Below are 21440 nucleotides of genomic sequence, written 5' to 3' on the forward strand. Positions count from 1 at the left end.
ATAAGAGGCTCTCTGTAGTGGCTTAGGACCAAGCAGAAATTTAGCGGTTTAAATGTTATAAAGTATATTAATATTACAATGCTGGTTGTGCAAAGCTGGGGAATGGGTAGTAAAAGCATTAACTATCTTTTGAAACAACAATAATTTTTCATGTTGACTGTCCCTTTATGTGGCAAAAAGAATGCAAATTAGCAGGAAGGATATTGAAATAAAAATTGTATATCCTATTTTTAGAAAATGAGTGATTTCATCACTATACAGAAGCCCTGCAACACATTACAAGAACCAATAACACACCTCATTAAAAAGTAATGCACATGATTTTTTTTCTACTAGAGTGATAGATATATATCTATCTCAAAAATAAAAAAGTGTAAATGTGTAGATGCTCTTTTATTATTATTTGCACACAGTGTCTAAATTACTTTCTATAACTTAGACTTGTAAAGTCAATTAAATATCACATTGCATTACATAATAAAAAGCTACAGGCAAGTCTTCAATCCTTCTGCTTAAATCGCTGTAATAAAATCCACACAAATATGAGATCATAATTACACAATGTACTTTTTTTGCTCTAAATAAATGTCGACCTTATAGATGCAGGTATATATCAAGCAAATTATCCCCCTTCACTAATAAAAACTTGATATAACAAAACCCACATAAACCCCCCCCCGAGAGGACAATACCGTAAGCATAAATACAACTTTTTTCCAGAACACTTAGAAAATGCTTCACATTGCTTCGCAAAACAATTTCAGATCTTAAAAAGTCCATGTTAAATACAATAAATGCTACAAAATGTCCCAGAGATATCTAAAAAAATATTACTCTATATGGCACAAAGAACCCCAAGTGTCCAGAGTAAAGAATGATTTGCATATGTCCATATGTATCATTTATTAATGTACAGACAACCCATATGAAGTGCGATCACATTATTTGCAGACTTTTAACAAGCGGCAGAAAACCCTCCCTCCCAAATTCTAGAAAGAGGAAAAAAAAAAGCTGGATATATACATTGAAGGGAAAATATGTATCAGTTTTTAGGTGTATCAGGAGCACCCGTGATATAGCTGGAAAAAGGATTCCCTTCATTTTGTTCCATAGCTTGATAAACAAAAAAGCAAAATGCAGCCACAAAGACAAACAACAGAATCTTGATCCACATGGGTAAACTTCTTCCAGATTTCACCTTTTCAGATTTCGTTTCAACCACTGGCATATATTTAGGGATGTATTTGGATGAATAGCTTTCCTCTATTTTGAAATCTTTGGGATTAAGTGGTCGACCAGCAGCTCCTTTAATTGGTCTGCGACAACTGGCACTAAAATATTGGAAACAGAAAATAATTAGTAAAAATGATTATGGCAATTCAATTTCATTGTGCAAACAAGATAAAAAAATTAATAAAAATAAAATAAAAAAAAAGAGATTTAACACCTACTTTGAATTTCACGAAAGCAGTAGAATTTTTTTCTTTTCTTATTTTCCGGCCCCCTGTATCATGTGACAGACATCAGCCAATCACAGACTAGTATAAGTATACCCTGTGAGCTTGTGCACATATGCTCAGTAGGATCTTGTTCCCCAGAAAGTATGAATATAAAAAGACTGCAACATTTGATAATGGAAGTAAATTGGAAAGTGTTTTAAAACTGAATGTTTGATCTTAATCATAAGTCAATTTTGATTTGAGTGTCCCTTTAAACAAATGCATAGATTTGTGTTCCTCTTGCTTCAGAGTAGTGGAGCACTATCTAAAATAGCAGTTTATTTATAACACTTTTGTTTTCTGTTGGATTGCTTAAAGTCTCTTCATTTTTTAAATTGCTTCTTTTATGATACACTTGCTTATGCAATTTTACTGCATTGAGTGGTCCTTTAAAGATGTAGTAACCAATATTTAATTCATATACACCAGATACTGGCAATGTTGAGGATGATGTCACCAGCATTGTAACAACTTTACAAGTTTCTCTGTAAATACACATACTGTGTTGAATGTGAGGAAATGGTGCCAAGTTTAGTGACTGATATTCAGCTCATGGATATCTATGAACTTTAACAAAACAAGAGGCTAGCTGTATCCTACTCCAGTAGCAAGTGTTTAAGTTCTATTGGTTTGCAGTTTATCTGATAATCTCTGCTGGGACCAACTAGGCACAGATGTGTGGCATGGTTAGGCTTGTGAAGTCTACCATAAGCACCTGTAATCTTTAAAATGGGAAAATGTAACTTTCAGAATTAAGGGGGCAACAATAAAATTGTATTGCAAAGTTGTTTTTCTACACATATACATTTTATATTAGCATTTAAATGTCCCTTATGACAACTAACAAGTCAGCTATAAATCAACTGGAAATTGCTCCTTTATTCTTGTAATTTAAAATATTTTGCCTAAAAGTATTCCTTAAACACACAAATAACTTTTATATAGCTCCTATACCTGTAACATGAGTGCCTGTGTGTCAGCTGAACTTTTTTCTCACTTTGACAGGTCTGTGGTGCAGCCAATAGGGGATGCACCACATGCCCAATTTTATACAGCAGCTTGCTCCAGCGCTGCTGCTTTGGAGGACAGATGGGCTAGAATTTCAGCTGCGCAGGTGCAGTTCTACTCACTGATCTACTGACAGCAGCTTTATGTAAACATTGATGTGACAGACCCTTCTGTCAGGACTGAAGGAGTTAATTGTGTTTAGCTAAGAAACTAATTTCTAAAGACAGAGTTGCTGGCTCCAGCTATAATCTAATTAGTGCTAAGCATTCTATTGTTTGATCACCTCCAGAGAGAAAACGCCTAAGTGATAAGAAGGGCCAAGAGTGTCTTGTGGTTGAAGTGTTTAAGTAATATAATCCTATTGTATCATGTCAAAGGGCTTGTTCCCTCCATGTAATGTACAACAGCCTTTCAACCCCCATCTGGGGGGGGGGGGGGGTTCAGACCTGCATAAATACTAGGCATAGCCTTTTAATAAATATCATTCTGTTTTAAACCTGAAAACTGGCTGGGTTGTGAATTGCTGATTCCCTATGCAGGACATTGTTCATCTGATATTAACCTTGGTACACTGTTGGTACTGTAACATTGGTGGCAGCGACGGAATGAACCTTATCGCCCAGAAGAGCAACTACACAAGCCAGTAACCTCAGGAAGAGGGGGATTATTACAATACTGACTAAGATGGAAAAGAGAAAAGTAAATTTTGCTGCTTTTAAAAACTTCCTGGAAACAGAAGGAGAGATTGATGGGTACCTTGCGGATTTTGAGAGGCAATGTGCACCACACAAGGTACCCGCAGAGGACTGGGTCACGATATTATCTGGAAAATTATCCGGCCGGGCCAGAGAGGCTTTTCGGGCCATTCCAGATGAGGAAGTCAGGGATTATAATACTGTAAAAAAGGCTCTGCTCTCCAGGTATGCGGTTACACCGGAGGCATACCGGAGGCGGTTCAGAGACACTGTTAAATTAGCTGGAGATTCCTACCTTGAGTGGGCATGTAAGGTGCACCGCACAGCAGCTCACTGGATAGCGGGGTGCCAAGCCATATCTGGGGAAGAGGTGCTGCAGCTATTCCTGTTGGAACATTGCTTCGACAAGTTACCCGCAGGAGTTCGAGAGTGGGTTCGGGACCGTAAACCCTCCACCCTGCAGGAAGCGGCTCGCTTGGCAGATGAGTATACGGATGCCCGCAAACTGGACACTGCTACCACTAAGCCCCCTGCTAGAGTGGAGTACAGACCCCCAGTCACCCCAGCAGCTGCCAGTTACCAAACCCCGGCGCACCGCTATACCACACGGCCTCCGGCCACGAACTACCCTCAGAGAGCCCGGTTCAATTCGCGGGGCTACTCACAACCGATTCGATGCTTTGGATGTAAGCAACTAGGGCACAAAAGACCAGAGTGTCCCCTAAACGCAGCGAACCAAGCGCAGTCCTGGAGAAGACCTGCCGGCGGAATCCCACGTAATCCTCAGCCTGCGGCCCGCTACGTAGAGGCGCAAGAATGCTGGAGCATCCTACATGAGGCAGACCTTGTGCAAGCTGCCCACCGGAATAACCGGCAACTGGTTAAAGTGAATGGGAAGAAGGTCAGTGGTCTACGGGATACTGGTGCTACCATGACCTTGCTTCAAAAGAACTTGGTGTCTGAGAAACAGTACACTGGAGACACTGTGGCTGTGAGGGTAGCAAGGGGCGATGTGTTCAGCCTACCTGTTGCCAGGGTACATTTGGATTGGGGAGTGGGCGCTAGACCTGTGAATGTGGGGGTCAAGAAGGACTTACCTGCTGATGTTCTTCTTGGAAATGACTTGGCCCCCCTTGTTTCGGCCTACGCTCCTATGGGTCCCGCTGATGTTAACTCTGTGACTACCCGTGCCCAGATCCGTGCAGCAGAGACTGACCCACCTGCTGCTAAGCCCCAGGACGCTGAGCTCAGTAAATCTCTATCCGCTATTGATATGTGGAGGTCCCGTTACAATGCGCTGATGAAGGAGAAGAGGAGCGCAGAGGAAAAAGCACGTTTAGAACGTGAATCTCTGCTAGACAAGCTGCACCGACAGACTGCAGAAAACACCAGCTTGAGAGTGGGACATGAAACCTTAAAGACAAACTTAGCGACACTTGAGGAGAAGCTGACGCTGGCTCATAGTGAGGTGCAGCAACTCAAGGGCACCCTATGTCAGTATGAAGGGATTGTGGATACCTATAAAGAGCAGGTACAGAAAACTCGTAAAGAAGCTGATGGGATTTTGAAGGACTGTTCAGCCCTAGTCTGGGCACTGAGGAAGTTGAACCCTTCTTTGTATGGACAGGAATTCTCTCTCATAACGGGAATACAGATGGATTGTCCTGGCAAACTGACATGCCTACCACCTCCTAGTCCGGTCATCCCCAGGTTGACCCGCCAAAGGGTCAAGCCGGGTCTGCCGGAGTGTTCCACAACGGGGGAGATATGTGACAGACCCTTCTGTCAGGACTGAAGGAGTTAATTGTGTTTAGCTAAGAAACTAATTTCTAAAGACAGAGTTGCTGGCTCCAGCTATAATCTAATTAGTGCTAAGCATTCTATTGTTTGATCACCTCCAGAGAGAAAACGCCTAAGTGATAAGAAGGGCCAAGAGTGTCTTGTGGTTGAAGTGTTTAAGTAATATAATCCTATTGTATCATGTCAAAGGGCTTGTTCCCTCCATGTAATGTACAACAGCCTTTCAACCCCCATCTGGGGGGGGGGGGGGTTCAGACCTGCATAAATACTAGGCATAGCCTTTTAATAAATATCATTCTGTTTTAAACCTGAAAACTGGCTGGGTTGTGAATTGCTGATTCCCTATGCAGGACATTGTTCATCTGATATTAACCTTGGTACACTGTTGGTACTGTAACAATTGAATACTCTATAGCATAGCGATTTACTGTTTAATTTAATCAGAGCGAGATACCCCTGATAAAAACAGAATTTATGCTTACCTGATAAATTACTTTCTCTTGTGATGTATCGAGTCCACGGATTCATCCTTTACTTGTGGGATATTCTCCTTCCCAACAGGAAGTGGCAAAGAGAGAGCACACAGCAGAGCTGTCCATATAGCTCCCCCTCTAGCTCCACCCCCCAGTCATTCGACCGAAGGTTAGGAAGAAAAAGGAGAAACCATAGGGTGCAGTGGTGACTGTAGTTTAAACAAAAAAGCTACCTGACTTAATAGCCAGGGAGGGCCGTGGACTCGATACATCACAAGAGAAAGTAATTTATCAGGTAAGCATAAATTCTGTTTTCTCTTGTAAGATGCATCGAGTCCACGGATTCATCCTTTACTTGTGGGATACCAATACCAAAGCTTTAGGACACGGATGAAGGGAGGGACAAGACAGGTACCTTAAACGGAAGGCACCACTGCTTGTAGAACCTTTCTCCCAAAAATAGCCTCTGAAGAAGCAAAAGTATCAAATGTTTAAAATTTGGAAAAAGTATGAAGCGAAGACCAAATCGCCGCCTTACAAATCTGTTCAACAGAAGCCTCATTTTTTTAAAACCTCATGTGGAAGCCACTGCTCTGGTAGAATGAGCAGCAATTGTTTCGGGAGGCTGCTGGCCAGCAGTCTCATAGGCCAAACGGATGATGCTTTTCAGCCAAAAGGAAAGAGAGGTAGCAGTCGCCTTCTGACCTCTCCTCTTACCAGAATAGATAACAAACAATGAAGTTGTTTGTCTGAAATCCTTAGTTGCTTGTAAATAGAACTTTAAAGCACGAACCACATCAAGATTGTGTAACAGACGTTCCTTCTTCGAAGAAGGATTAGAGCACAGAGAAGGAACAACAATTTCCTGGTTAATAATCTTATTAGACACAACCTTAGGAAGAAAACCGGGTTTGGTACGCAAAAACTACCTTATCTGCATGGAAAACCAGGTAAGGTGAATCACACTGTAAAGCAGATAACTCTGAAACTCTTCGAGCAGAAGAGATAGCTACCAAAAACAAAACTTTCCAAGAGAAAAACTTAATATCTATGGAATGTAAAGGTTCCAACGGAACCCCTTGCAGAACTGAAAAGAACTAAATTCAGACTCTATGGTGGAGCCACAGGTCTATAAACAGGCTTGATTCTCACTAAAGCCTGACTAAACGCTTGAACGTTTGGTACCTCTGCCAGACGTTTGTGTAAAAGAATAGACAAAGCAGATATCTGTCCTTTTAAGGCAGTGTTTTTATACCAGTGTGCCGTGGCACACTAGTGTGCCGTGAGAGATCCTCAGGTGTGCCACGGCAGACTGACAACAGTGTGACATTTTTTAAACTTTGCTTGTTTTTTACTCCCAGTGCAGGGGTAGTTTGTAGGAGGCATGGCATAACAGCACAATACATACAGTATGTGTGTGTTTGTGTATATATATATATATATATATATATATGCTGTATTAGGCTACAATGTGTGATTTTTTTAAAAAACATTTTGGGATGGTGGTGTGCCACAGGATTTTTTTAATGTAAAAAAGTGTGCCACGGCAAAAAAAAGGTTAAAAATCACTGTTTTAAGGAACTAGCTGATAATCCTTTCTCCAATCCTTCTTGGAGAAAAGACAAAATCCTGGGAATCCTAATCTTACTCCATGAGTAACCCTTGGATTCACACCAAAAAAGATATATTCGCCAAATCTGATGGTAGATTTTCCTGGTGACAGGCTTTCTAGCCTGAATCAGGGTATCAATAACCGACTCAGAGAAACCACGCTTTGATAGAATTAGGCGTTCAATCTCCAAGCAGTCAGACGCAGAGAAATTAGATTTGGATGCTTGAAAGGACCTTGTATTAGAAGGTCCTGCCTCATTGGTAGTGTCCATGGTGGGACATATGACATGTCCACTAGGTCTGCATACCAGGTCCTGCGTGGCCACGCAGACGCTATCAGAATCACCGAAGCCCTGGGGGCGTGTCCAGGCAACAGCCATGTTAGCACAGAAAAATGGGAGCTCCTCATTTTTTCTAACAAAATCAACGATTATCTCGATATAGAAGAGCCATTTCTATCCTTTATACAGATCACAAGAGGTGCTATCATCCACTGAGCTGACTGCTATCAATATTATACCAATAACTTTGTGAAGAGCTTTAATATGGACTGATGACAATAGTAGCCGCGGCCTATTCCTTTTTTGCTACCAACGGCTCCCTCCCATCTTCCCCGGAGTTTTGCATAGAACATCGCATTGAAGGAAAAAACAAACATCTCCTGAGCGTCATATACTTATACCCTGCTTTTTTTCTTTTTCTCCGAGGAGTGATCATGGCTCTGCCGGCGGCAATCAAGGACGTTATTGAGGGCCTCTGTATGCGTATGGATTTACAATTCCATATCCTCAAGCAAGAGATTGCAGCCCTGCGCATACAAGCGCACGTCGCTAACCCAGACTACACTAGCGGTATTTTACACCCACAACTACCCCATACCTTAGAAATCATGCCGACGACCCAGAATCTAGTGAGAGCAGTGGTACCAACCCAGGATGAACCTCTTCCTGATCACCCGGCAGTTTCTCTTGGAGGCGACCGTACCCCAGAGGGCACTGGAGATCTGACGGTCTCAGGGGCAACACTGACACAACAGAGGAACACATCGGCAGAGCCATTCCTCCAAACGGGGGTCTTTGTGGACACCATAACACCCCAATCTACAATAGGAACCCCACCTTATGTCCCTACTGATATGCGGCATGAACCCTGGTCTCCAAACAAAAGCTGGCCTAGCGCAACGCCTATAGCGCTGCAGTTCACAGCCAGTAACATAACAGCGATCTTAATGAAAGCAATAGCTGAGTTGCAAATAGGTCTGGCTGATTCCTATTTCCAGAACAGTAAAGACTTTTCTAGGTGCACCATTCTCTCTCTGCTTGTCGGATCTAAGCCTTCATACCCTGCGATCTTCCGGTTCTCAGGGAGACTGTCCTCTGATCGATACGGCAAGTACCTGAAAAGAACTGGTGTTGGTTAGACCGTTGAAATGCAACTAAGAGCTTTGGTGACTTTATTTACAACCTCTTCAACGTTCCCCTCTGCTTAAAGCAACGGACTCCTTAAAATTAAAGGACGTGAGCTATAATACCCTGTATACTACTGGACTTAAATTGTTTTCTAGGTTGATGTTATATTTCTTTGGGGCTATATTTAATCTCCCTCAAGTTTCTCTAGTGATGAGATTTATTAACATATTGTATATACTTCTGTGTTTCACTACAAAACTCACATGGTTGATTCATTAATAGTAAGATACACAGTTGGAATCATAATGTAGTCAAAGTTAACAAATATTCACAAGCTACCCAGCCTTCTTAATATTATTTCAACTTGAGACATACTTATACTATATGTATTTAACTGACACAGTCTCTGATAATCTTAAAGCAACAGTTAATTGTTAGGGGAGCTATATCAACAATGACTCCCTTGTGTGTTGAGGTTCACACTAAGTCTGCTGTGAGAAACATTTCAGTAATCAACCCCTTGTTACACGAGATTGCTTTACATAACCCTATGTCCTATGAGGGGTCCTTTATCATGTGTTTGCTCATTCTTATTATTCCATACTTATGCCTACAATGTGCTAACCTACTCACTGCACCCATTGGCTGTATTTCATACTGCTGTGTTCTGAACAATCCACACCAGTGGGATATCTCCTATACTTCACTAATTGTTGATACATTCTCTAAGATGTTCATATGTTAGTAGTTAAGCACATACTGGCCTTTTGTTGTGAACTTCCTCTTGTACTAGTGATACCTCTCTTTATTCTTGCCGCTATGTTGTTTGGCCACAATAACACACCATAATACATTAGACTGCTCTTTTACTACTTCCTGGAAGATAGATACAATAGTATATGACATCCAGAGAATTAGTTACGCTTGTGAATCCAACTATCTGTATTTTCATACCACAAAGGATATCTAGGTTATCCAACTGTTTCACTTACCATGTAGAGGACACTGACGCCTCAGTCTCTGCTCCTTTACCTTTATTTGGGTGAATGTGACAACCTTATTAGCCCTATAACTTTGGTTCTACCGGTATATTTTCATAGCTGTCAGCAGTCCATACTAATATCAGACCTATGTACAGCAATACATTGGTTGTAGCCCTTATTTGTACAACAACTTCCTATTAATATAGTTACATATCCAGCAGGCACTGGGTAATACTTTCTCATTATAGCACACACTCTTGCCCCCTATTTTCAGACACCATATAGCTACCTATTCCTTATTATTAACTTGGCTCAAAGCTCTCCCTTAATTTAACAATCCCATGGAACCGTCTCTTCTTAAATGCCTTTTAAAAACACCCTCTACCTTTCACGATTCAGACCCTTTGAATTCTCCATCTAACATAGGACCTTGATTGCAAGTCATGCTTCCAAATTTACAATGTCATATTTATTATTATTCCCTTAGCAATATACCCCTGGACACGCCCCCCCCCCTACTATATTTGAACGGCTCTTGCCCGTTGAACTTCCCCCCTTATACTCTGACCCAAGAGAGGCCAGACGAAAGCCAACTCCCTACACCATACCGCTATTAGTTCATAGAGTACCTTTTGCATCAGGGTAGGGACCATTAGATATATTATATAAAAAATGAGGTTTTCTCGTTGTGTTCCAGACTCTCTTGTTTACCATAAACTACCTTGCACTTTATCTTAATAGCTTCAGGAATACTGTTCTAACTCATGTAAGTAGCTAGTCTCTTCTTATTGAACCTGATGTATCATTCACTAACAGTTCTCATCTATATACATGTGTCACTGCTTTTGTTTGAATATAGTGACATTAATACTTGTCATGTTGGTACTCTAATGCTATAGTTTCAGTTTAATCTCTAGATGAGAAATGTATAATTATTCTTTTAGTTTATGATCCGTGCCTGGACACATTTTCTGTTTTGTGATTATTTTCCATTACCTCAATAAAAAAAAATATTTAAAAAAAAAAAAAAAAAAAAAAAAGGAATCACCGAAGCCCTCTCCTGCTTGATTCTGGCAACCAGACGAGGGAGGAGAGGAAACGGTGGAAAAACATAGGCCAGATTGAAGGACCAAGGCGCTGCTAGAGCATCTATCAGTACCGCCTGGGGATCCCGGGACCTGGACCCGTAAAGAGGAAGTTTGGTGTTCTGACGGGACGCCATCAGATCCAATTCTGGAGTGCCCCATAGCTGAGTCAGCTGGGCAAATACCTCCGGGTGGAGTTCCCACTCCCCCGGGTGAAAAGTCTGACGACTTAAAAAATCCGCCTCCCAGTTGTCTACTCCTGGGATGTGAATTGCTGAGAGATGGCAGGAGTGATCCTCCACCCACCTGAATATTTTGGTTACTTCCGTCATTGCTAGGGAACTCCTTGATTGACGTAAGCTACAGTTGTGATGTTGTCCGACTGAAATCTGACGAATTTGGCCGCAGCTAGCTGAAGCCATGCCTGAATCGCGTTCAATATCGCCCTCAGTTCCAGAATGTTTATCGGGAGAAGAGCTTCTTCCCGAGACCATAAACCCTGAGCTTTCAGGGAGTCCCAAACTGCACCCCAGCCCAACAGACTGGCGTCGGTCGTTACGATGATCCACTCTAGTCCGCGGAAACATTCCCTAAGACAGGTGATCCTGAGACAACCACCAGAGAAGAGAATCTCTGGTCCAGCTGTATTTGAGGAGACAAATCTGCATAATCCTCGTTCCACTGTTTGAGCATGCATAGTTGCAGTGGTCTGAGGTGTATCAGTGCAAAAGGGACCATGTCCATTGCCGCTACCATTAGTCCGATTGTCTCCATGCACTGAGCTACAGATGGCCGAGGAATGGAATGAAGGGCTCGGCAAGTGATCAAGAGTTTTAACTTTCTGACCTCCGTCAGAAATATAATTTCTACCGAGTCTATCAGAGTTCCTAGGAAGGAAACTCTTGTGAGGGAGGAGAGAGAACTCTTTTTGATGTTCACCTTCCACCCGTGAGACCTCAGAAAGGCCAATACAATTTCCGTGTGAGACTTGGCTCTTTGGAAAGTCGACGCCTGAATTAAGATGTCATCTAGATAAGGCGCCATTGCTATGCCTCGCGGTCTTAGAACCGCCAAGAGGGACCCTATCACCTTTGTGAAAATTCTGGGAGCAGTGGCCTACCCGAAAGAGCCACAAACTGGTAATGCTTGTCCAGAAAATCGAACCTGAGAAACTGGTGATGATCGTTTGAGTAAAAACCCAGCCCCTGTTCCGCAATTGGAAGTGGGCGGATCACTCCCATTGTATGTAGGTCTTCTACACAGCGTAAGAACGCCTCTTTCTTTGTCTGGTCTGTAAACAGATGAGAAATGTGGAACCTTCCCCTTAGAGGGGAGTCCTTGAATTCTAGAAGATATCCCTGGGATACAATCTCTAAGGCCCAGGGATCGTGTACATCTCTTGCCCAGGCCTGAGCGAAGAGAGAGAGAGTCTGCCCCCTACTAGATCCAGTCCCGGATCTGGGGCTACCCCTTCATACTGTCTTGGAGGCAGCTGCAGGCTTCTTGGCCTGTTTACCCTTGATCCAGCCCTGATAAGGTTTCCAGGCTGACCTGGGTTGGGAAGCGGTACCCTCTTGCTTTGCAGCAGGGGAGGATGAAGCGAGACCGCTCCTGAAATTCCGAAAGGAACGAAAATTATCTTGTTTGTTCTTTAACTTGAAGGTCTGAAATAATCTCTTTCAATTCAGGCCCGAAGAGGGTCTTTCCTTTGAAAGGGATGTTCAAAAGTTTGGATTTTGACGACACATCGGCCGACCAGGACTTTAGCCATAGCGCCCTGCATGCTAAAGTGGCGCTAACTTAGCTAGTTGTAAAGCGGCATCTGTGATAAAAGAATTAGCCAGCTTAAGAGCCTTAATTATGTCCATAATATCCTCATATGAGGTCTCCGTCTGGAGCACTTCTTCCAGCGCCTCGAACCAGAAAGCAGCTGCAGTAGTTGCAGGAACAATGCACGCAATGGGTTGGAGAAGAAAACCTTGTTGAACAAAAATTTTCTTAAGTAAACCCTCTAATTTTTTATCCATAGGGTCTTTGAAAACACAACTTTCTTCAATTGGTATGGTTGTGCGTTTAGCAAGTGAAGAAATGGCCCCCTCCACCTTAGGGACCGTCTGTCACGAGTCCCGCATGGGGTCAGATATGGGGAACATTTTCTTAAAAACAGGAGGGGAAACGAAGGGAATACCTCGTCTATCCCACTCCCTAGTAACAATATCCGCAATCCTCTTAGGGACCGGAACACATCAGTGTAAACAGGAACTTCTAGGTACTTGTCCATTTTACACAATTTCTCTGGAACCACCATAGGTTCGCAGTCATCCAGAGTAATTAATACCTCCCTGAGCAATAAGCGGAGGTGTTCTAGTTTAAATTTAAAAGCCGACATATCTGAATCTGTCTGAGGAGAAACCTTTCCTGAATCGGAAATTTCTCCCTCAGACAGCACATCCCTCACCCCAACTTCAGAGCATTGTGAAGGTATATCGGATACGGCTACTAAAGCGTCAGAATGCTCAGTATCTGTTCTTAAAACAGAGCTATCATGCTTTGCAGGTAACACGGGCAGTTGAGATAAGAACTCTGAGAGGGTATTATTCATAACTGCCGCCAAGTCTTGCAAGGTAAAAGAGGTAAACGCACTAGAGGTGCTAGGTGTCGCTTGAGCGGGTGTAACTGGTTGTGACACTTGGGGAGAGGTTGACGGCCTAACCTGAGAATCAACTTGGACCACATTTTTAAGTGCAACAATATGTTCTTTAAAGTGTATAGACATATCAGTACAAGTGGGACACATTCTGAGAGGGGGTTCCACCATGGCTTCTAAACACATTGAACAAGGATTTTCCTTGGTGTCAGACATGTTTAACAGACTAGTAGTAAAACAAGCAGGCTTGGAAATCACTTTAATCAAGTAAAAACACACTTTGAAAAAAAAACATAATTTATGCTTACCTGATAAATTTATTTCTCTTGTAGTGTATCCAGTCCACGGATCATCCATTACTTATGGGATATTAACTCCTCCCCAACAGGAAGTGCAAGAGGATTCACCCAGCAGAGCTGCTATATAGCTCCTCCCCTAACTGCCATTACCAGTCATTCGACCAAAAACATGCAGAGAAAGGAAAACCATAGGGTGCAGTGATGACTGTAGTTTAATGGAAAAATTACCTGCCTTAAAGTGACAGGGCGGGCCGTGGACTGGATACACTACAAGAGAAATAAATTTATCAGGTAAGCATAAATTATGTTTTCTCTTGTTAAGTGTATCCAGTCCACGGATCATCCATTACTTATGGGATACCAATACCAAAGCTAAAGTACACGGATGACGGGAGGGACAGGCAGGCTCTTTATACGGAAGGAACCACTGCCTGAAGAACCTTTCTCCCAAAAAAACAGCCTCCGAAGAAGCAAAAGTGTCAAATTTGTAAAATTTGGAAAAAGTATGAAGAGAAGACCAAGTTGCAGCCTTGCAAATCTGTTCAACAGAAGCCTCATTCTTAAAGGCCCAAGTGGAAGCCACAGCTCTAGTAGAATGTGCTGTAATTCTTTCAGGAGGCTGCTGTCCAGCAGTCTCATAGGCTAACCGTATTATGCTACGAAGCCAAAAAGAGAGAGAGGTAGCCGAAGCTTTTTGACCTCTCCTCTGACCAGAATAAACGACAAACAGGGAAGACGTTTGTCGAAAATCCTTAGTTGCCTGTAGATAAAATTTCAGGGCACGGACTACATCTAGATTGTGTAGCAGACGTTCCTTTTTCGAAGAAGGATTAGGACACAAAGATGGAACCACAATCTCTTGATTGATATTCCTGTTAGTGACCACCTTAGTTAGGAACCCAGGTTTAGTACGCAGAACTACCTTGTCTGAATGAAAAATCAGATAAGGAGAATCACAATGTAAGGCAGATAACTCAGAGACTCTTCGAGCCGAGGAAATCGCCATTAAAAACAGAACTTTCCAAGATAACAACTTGATATCAATGGAATGAAGGGGTTCAAACGGAACCCCCTGTAAAACATTAAGAACTAAGTTCAAACTCCATGGTGGAGCAACAGTTTTAAACACAGGCTTGATCCTAGCTAAAGCCTGACAAAAAGCTTGAACGCCCGGAACTTCTGACAGACGTTTGTGTAAAAGAATGGACAGAGCTGAAATCTGTCCCTTTAAGGAACTAGCGGATAAACCCTTTTCTAAACCTTCTTGTAGAAAAGACAATATCCTCGGAATCCTAACCTTACTCCATGAGTAACTCTTGGATTCGCACCAATATAAGTATTTGCGCCATATCTTATGGTAAATCTTTCTGGTAACAGGCTTCCTAGCCTGTATTAAGGTATCAATAACTGACTCAGAAAAACCACGTTTTGATAAAATCAAGCGTTCAAAGTCAGCTTCAGAGAAATTGGATTTTGATGTTTGAAGGGACCCTGGATCAGAAGGTCCTGTTTCAGAGGTAGCGACCAAGGTGGACAGGATGACATGTCCACTAGATCTGCATACCAAGTCCTGCGTGGCCATGCAGGCGCTATTAGAATCACTGATGCTCTCTCCTGTTTGATTCTGGCAATCAATCGAGGAAGCATCGGGAAGGGTGGAAACACATAAGCCATCCCGAAGGTCCAAGGTGCTGTCAAAGCATCTATCAGAACCGCTCCCGGATCCCTGGATCTGGACCCGTAACGAGGAAGCTTGGCGTTCTGTCGAGACGCCATGAGATCTATCTCTGGTTTGCCCCAACGTCGAAGTATTTGGGCAAAGACCTCCGGATGAAGTTCCCACTCCCCCGGATGAAAAGTCTGACGACTTAAGAAATCTGCCTCCCAGTTCTCCACTCCCGGGATGTGGATTGCTGACAGGTGGCAAGAGTGAGACTCTGCCCAGCGAATTATCTTTGATACTTCCATCATTGCTAGGGAGCTTCTTGTCCCTCCCTGATGGTTGATGTAAGCTACAGTCGTGATGTTGTCCAACTGAAACCTGATGAACCCCTGAGTTGTTAACTGGGGCCAAGCCAGAAGGGCATTGAGAACTGCTCTCAATTCCAGAATGTTTATTGGTAGGAGACTCTCCTCCTGATTCCATTGTCCCTGAGCCTTCAGAGAATTCCAGACAGCGCCCCAACCTAGTAGGCTGGCATCTGTTACAATTGTCCAGTCCGGCCTGCTGAATGGCATCCCCCTGGACAGATGTGGCCGAGAAAGCCACCATAGAAGAGAATTTCTGGTCTCTTGATCCAGAGTAGGGGACAAGTCTGAGTAATCCCCATTCCACTGACTTAGCATGCACAATTGCAGCGGTCTGAGATGTAGGCGTGCAAAGGGTACTATGTCCATTGCTGCTACCATTAAGCCGATCACCTCCATGCATTGAGCTACTGACGGGTGTTGAATGGAATGAAGGACACGGCATGCATTTTGAAGCTTTGTTAACCTGTCTTCTGTCAGGTAAATCTTCATTTCTACAGAATCTATAAGAGTCCCCAAGAAGGGAACTCTTGTGAGTGGAAAGAGAGAACTCTTCTTTTCGTTCACCTTCCATCCATGCGACCTTAGAAATGCCAGTACTCACTCTGTATGAGACTTGGCAGTTTGAAAGCTTGAAGCTTGTATCAGAATGTCGTCTAGGTACGGAGCTACCGCAATTCCTCGCGGTCTTAGTACCGCCAGAAGAGCACCCAGAACCTTTGTGAAGATTCTCGGAGCCGTAGCCAATCCGAAAGGAAGAGCTACAAACTGGTAATGCCTGTCTAGAAAGGCAAACCTTAGATACCGGTAATGATCTTTGTGAATCGGTATGTGAAGGTAAGCATCCTTTAAATCCACTGTGGTCATGTACTGACCCTTTTGGATCATGGGTAAAATTGTCCGAATAGTTTCCATTTTGAACGATGGAATTCTTAGGAATTTGTTTAGGATCTTTAAATCCAAGATTGGCCTGAAAGTTCCCTCTTTTTTGGGAACCACAAACAGATTTGAGTAAAACCCTTGTCCTTGTTCTGACCGCGGAACCGGATGGATCACTCCCATTAATAAAAGATCTTGTACGCAGCGTAGAAACGCCTCTTTCTTTATTTGGTTTGTTGACAACCTTGACAGATGAAATCTCCCTCTTGGGGGAGAGAATTTGAAGTCTAGAAGGTATCCCTGAGATATGATCTCTAACGCCCAGGGATCCTGGACATCTCTTGCCCAAGCCTGGGCGAAGAGAGAAAGTCTGCCCCCCACTAGATCCGTTCCCGGATCGGGGGCCCTCGATTCATGCTGTCTTAGGGGCAGCAGCAGGTTTCCTGGCCTGCTTGCCCTTGTTCCAGGACTGGTTAGGTCTCCAGCCTTGTCTGTAGCGAGCAACAGCTCCTTCCTGTTTTGGTGCAGAGGAAGTTGATGCTGCTCCTGCTTTGAAATTACGAAAGGAACGAAAATTAGACTGTCTAGCCTTAGGTTTGGCTCTGTCTTGAGGCAGGGCATGGCCTTTACCTCCTGTAATGTCAGCGATAATTTCTTTCAACCCGGGCCCGAATAAGGTCTGCCCTTTGAAAGGTATATTAAGCAATTTAGATTTAGAAGTAACGTCAGCTGACCAGGATTTTAGCCACAGTGCTCTGCGTGCCTGAATGGCGAATCCGGAATTCTTAGCCGTAAGTTTAGTTAAATGTACTACGGCATCTGAAATAAATGAGTTAGCTAACTTAAGGGCTTTAAGCTTGTGTGTAATCTCATCTAATGGAGCTGATTCAAGTGTCTCTTCCAGAGACTCAAACCAAAATGCTGCTGCAGCCGTGACAGGCGCAATGCATGCAAGAGGTTGCAATATAAAACCTTGTTGAACAAACATTTTCTTAAGGTAACCCTCTAACTTTTTATCCATTGGATCTGAAAAGGCACAGCTATCCTCCATCGGGATAGTGGTACGCTTAGCTAAAGTAGAAACTGCTCCCTCCACCTTAGGGACCGTTTGCCATAAGTCCCGTGTGGTGGCGTCTATTGGAAACATCTTTCTAAATATCGGAGGGGGTGAGAACGGCACACCGGGTCTATCCCACTCCTTAGTAACAATTTCAGTAAGTCTCTTAGGTATAGGAAAAACCTCAGTACTCGCCGGTACCGCAAAATATTTATCCAACCTACACATTTTCTCTGGTATTGCAACTGTGTTACAATCATTCAGAGCCGCTAACACCTCCCCTAGTAATACACGGAGGTTTTCCAGCTTAAATTTAAAATTTGAAATATCTGAATCCAGTTTGTTTGGATCAGAACCGTCACCCGCAGAATGAAGCTCTCCGTCCTCATGTTCTGCAAATTGTGACGCAGTGTCTGACATGGCCCTAATATTATCAGCGCACTCTGTTCTCACCCCAGAGTGATCACGCTTACCTCTTAGTTCTGGTAATTTAGCCAAAACTTCAGTCATAACAGTAGCCATATCCTGTAATGTGATTTGTAATGGCCGCCCAGATGTACTCGGCGCTACAATATCACGCACCTCCCGAGCGGGAGATGCAGGTACTGACACGTGAGGCGAGTTAGTCGGCATAACTCTCCCCTCGTTGTTTGGTGAAATATGTTCAATTTGTACAGATTGACTTTTATTTAAAGTAGCATCAATACAGTTAGTACATAAATTTCTATTGGGCTCCACTTTGGCTTTAGCACATATAGCACAGATATCTTCCTCTGAATCAGACATGTTTAACACACTAGCAAATAAACTAGCAACTTGGAAATACTTTTCAAGTAATTTACTATAATATGAAAACGTACTGTGCCTATAAGAAGCACAGAAAAAGTTATGACAGTTGAAAATTAATAAACTGAAAAGTTATAGCATCAAATCTTTGTAAAAAACACAATTTTAGCAAAGGATTGCTCCCATTAGCAAAGGATAACTAACCCTGATAGCAGAAAAAAAATACAGAAATAAACGTTTTTTTATCACAGTCAACTACAATCTCACAGCTCTGCTGTGAGTGATTACCTCCCTCAAAACAAGTTTTGAAGACCCCTGAGTTCTGTAGAGATGAACCGGATCATGCAGGGAAGACAATAAACTTCTGACTGAATCTCCCCCTCACACATAACAGTGAGAGAGATCAGTAAACTGTCATAAATTAAATAAAACGACTGCCAAGTGGAAAAAAAAAAAAATAGTGCCCAAAACATTTTTTCACCCAGTACCTCAGAAAATTAAACGATTTTACATGCCAGCAAAAAACGTTTAACATTAATAAATTGAGTGTTATTAAAAAGCCTGTTGCTAGTCCCTGCAAATTAGGCTAAAGTTTTATGCATACAGTATAATTCCAGTGAAGTGCCATTCCCCAGAATACTGAAGTGTAAAATATACATACATGACAGCCTGATACCAGTTGCTGCTACTGCATTTAAGGCTGAGTTTACATTATATCGGTATGGCAGAATTTTCTCATCAATTCCATTGTCAGAAAATAATAAGCTGCTACATACCTCTTTGCAGATTAATCTGCCCGCTGTCCCCTGATCTGAAGTTTACCTCTCCTCAGATGGCCGAGAAACAGCAATATGATCTTAACTACTCCGGCTAAAATCATAGAAAAACTCAGGTAGATTCTTCTTCAAATTCTACCAGAGAAGGATTAACACACTCCGGTGCTATTATAAAATAACAAACTTTTGATTGAAGGTATGAAACTAAGTATAATCACCACAGTCCTCTCACACATCCTATCTATTCGCTGGGTGCAAGAGAATGACTGGTAATGGCAGTTAGGGGAGGAGCTATATAGCAGCTCTGCTGGGTGAATCCTCTTGCACTTCCTGTTGGGGAGGAGTTAATATCCCATAAGTAATGGATGATCCGTGGACTGGATACACTTAACAAGAGAAAAGGCACACAATTTTGCAAAACAGTGAAAAAATGCAGCAAACTTTTCGAAATTTTTACAGTATGTACCTAAAGCATTAGTAAGATTGCACCACTAGCAATAAAAAAGATTAACCCCTTAATGCCCAAACCGGATCGACAGAAAGCAAAAAAAGCGGTTAAAAAACGTTCAGCACCTTGCCACAGCTCTGCTGTGGCCCTACCTGCCTTTAGGAACCAGATTTGTGGGGAAAAAGCTTCTTATAGGCCCTCAAACTGCAGCCGGACCCTCCATGTGAAACAGCCTGAACTTCTAGTCAAATATAACTGCGCATCTGAGGCGTGAAATTAGGCCCCTCCCGCCTCACTACGGCGCTTGTGAGGCCTAAAGAAACACTCCCAAGTGTTTTAATAATAGCCATGTGGGTAACAACCCCTGAAAGAAACCCAAAGGAACCTTCAAAGTGTCTCAAAAAAACGATATTTTCCATAAAAACCGTTTGCCAAGAAAGTAGTGTCAACCAGCATAAACTAGCCCTGTTATGTAAGCTTGAAATTCCATACTTAGTCTCCGAATACAGCTTACCCTTCCCTCATGGGGATATTATCAGTCTTTTCTAGCATTATCACAGTCTTGTCTAGAAATAAATGACTGAACATACCTTATTGCAGCCTAACCTGCAAACCGTTCCCCCCAACTGAAGTTTTCTTGCACTCCTCAGTCCTTTGTGGGAACAGCAGTGGATTTTAGATACAACATGCTAAAATCATTTTCCTCCCTGCAGAAATCTTCATCTCCTTTCTGCTAGAGTAAATAGTACACACCGGTACCATTTAAAATAACAAACTCTTGCTTGTAGAAAATAAAAACTAAATTTTCTCTTGCAAGGTGTATCCAGTCCACGGCTTCATCCTTTACTTGTGGGATATTCTCATTCCCTACAGGAAGTGGCAAAGAGAGCACACAGCAGAGCTGTCCATATAGCTCCCCCTCTAGCTCCGCCCCCCAGTCATTCTCTTTGCCGGCTCTGACAGCAGGGCCACTCTTTGGGAGGGTAAAGTGAATGTGGTGTTGGATTTGTAGTTTTATATCTTCAATCAAGAGTTTGTTATTTTTAAATGGTACCGGTTTGTACTATTTACTCTATAGCAGAAATGTGATGAAGAATTCTGCTGAGAGGAAAATGATTTTAGCATGTTTTAACTAAAATCCATTGCTGTTCCCACACAGGACTGAGGAGTACCAGAAAACTTCAGTTGGGGGGAACAGTTTGCAGGCTTAACTGCTATAAGGTATGTTCAGTCATTTTCTAGACAAGACTCAGTAATGCTAGAAGACTGACAAGAATCCCCATGTGGGGAAGGTAAGCCATGTTCTGAGACTCAGTATAGAAGGAAGGCTTACTTAACAGGGCTCAATAGGCTGGTGGACTCTGTTACAGGGCAATCGATTATTTAATAAGGAAAAAATAATTAGACGTTTTTTATGCACTTTGGTGTATTACTTGGGGTTATCTTCCACATGGCATATGTTTAGACACCTATTTGGGGTTTTGAAGGCCCCACGACTCCGGAGTGGAGAGGGAGGGGGCCTAAATTTCACGCCTCAGTTGCGCAGTTGATATTGCAGACAGCTTCATGCAGCTTCACGTGGAGGGTCCAAAGACTACTTGAGGACTTCATAGAGGCTTATTTTCCTCCAAACTCATCCCCAGGGGCAGGTAGGGCCACAGCAGTTAGCTGTGGCAAGGTGCTGTAGTTCACTAACCGGTTGTAAGCTTTAGGTTGCTCCGGTTTGGGAAATTCGCTGTGCAATAATTTTAAAGCATTAAGCTCATGTGGTAAAAATTTCAGAGAGATTGGATCATTTTTCACGGTTTGGTAAAATTGTGTGCGCTTTTTATTCCTTAAAGGCACAGTACCGTTTTTTTCAAATTGTAAATTTTATTTGAATTAAGTGTTTCTAAGCCTCCTTGTGAACAATACTAGTCTGTTAAACATGTCTGACACTAAAGAGAGACCTTGCTCT

The 21440-nt window shown here is 42.6% G+C and overlaps 1 protein-coding gene across 2 annotated transcripts in view; it reads right to left on the bottom strand.

Annotated features, from left to right (window-relative positions):
• Nucleotides 1–374: 374 nt before the first annotated feature.
• The window catches only part of TMPO (thymopoietin), a 58672-nt gene continuing 37606 nt past the window's right edge, over nucleotides 375–21440 (bottom strand). For both annotated transcript variants that reach the window (XM_053716946.1, XM_053716944.1), the window contains one exon: nucleotides 375–1331. In XM_053716946.1, the coding sequence (XP_053572921.1) occupies nucleotides 1043–1331 (289 nt within the window). In that variant the 3' untranslated portion in view covers nucleotides 375–1042. The remainder of the gene's footprint in view (nucleotides 1332–21440) is intronic.

This window comes from Bombina bombina, chromosome 6 (assembly GCF_027579735.1).
Source record: "Bombina bombina isolate aBomBom1 chromosome 6, aBomBom1.pri, whole genome shotgun sequence".
In the NCBI taxonomy this organism is placed as follows: Eukaryota; Metazoa; Chordata; class Amphibia; order Anura; family Bombinatoridae; genus Bombina; species Bombina bombina.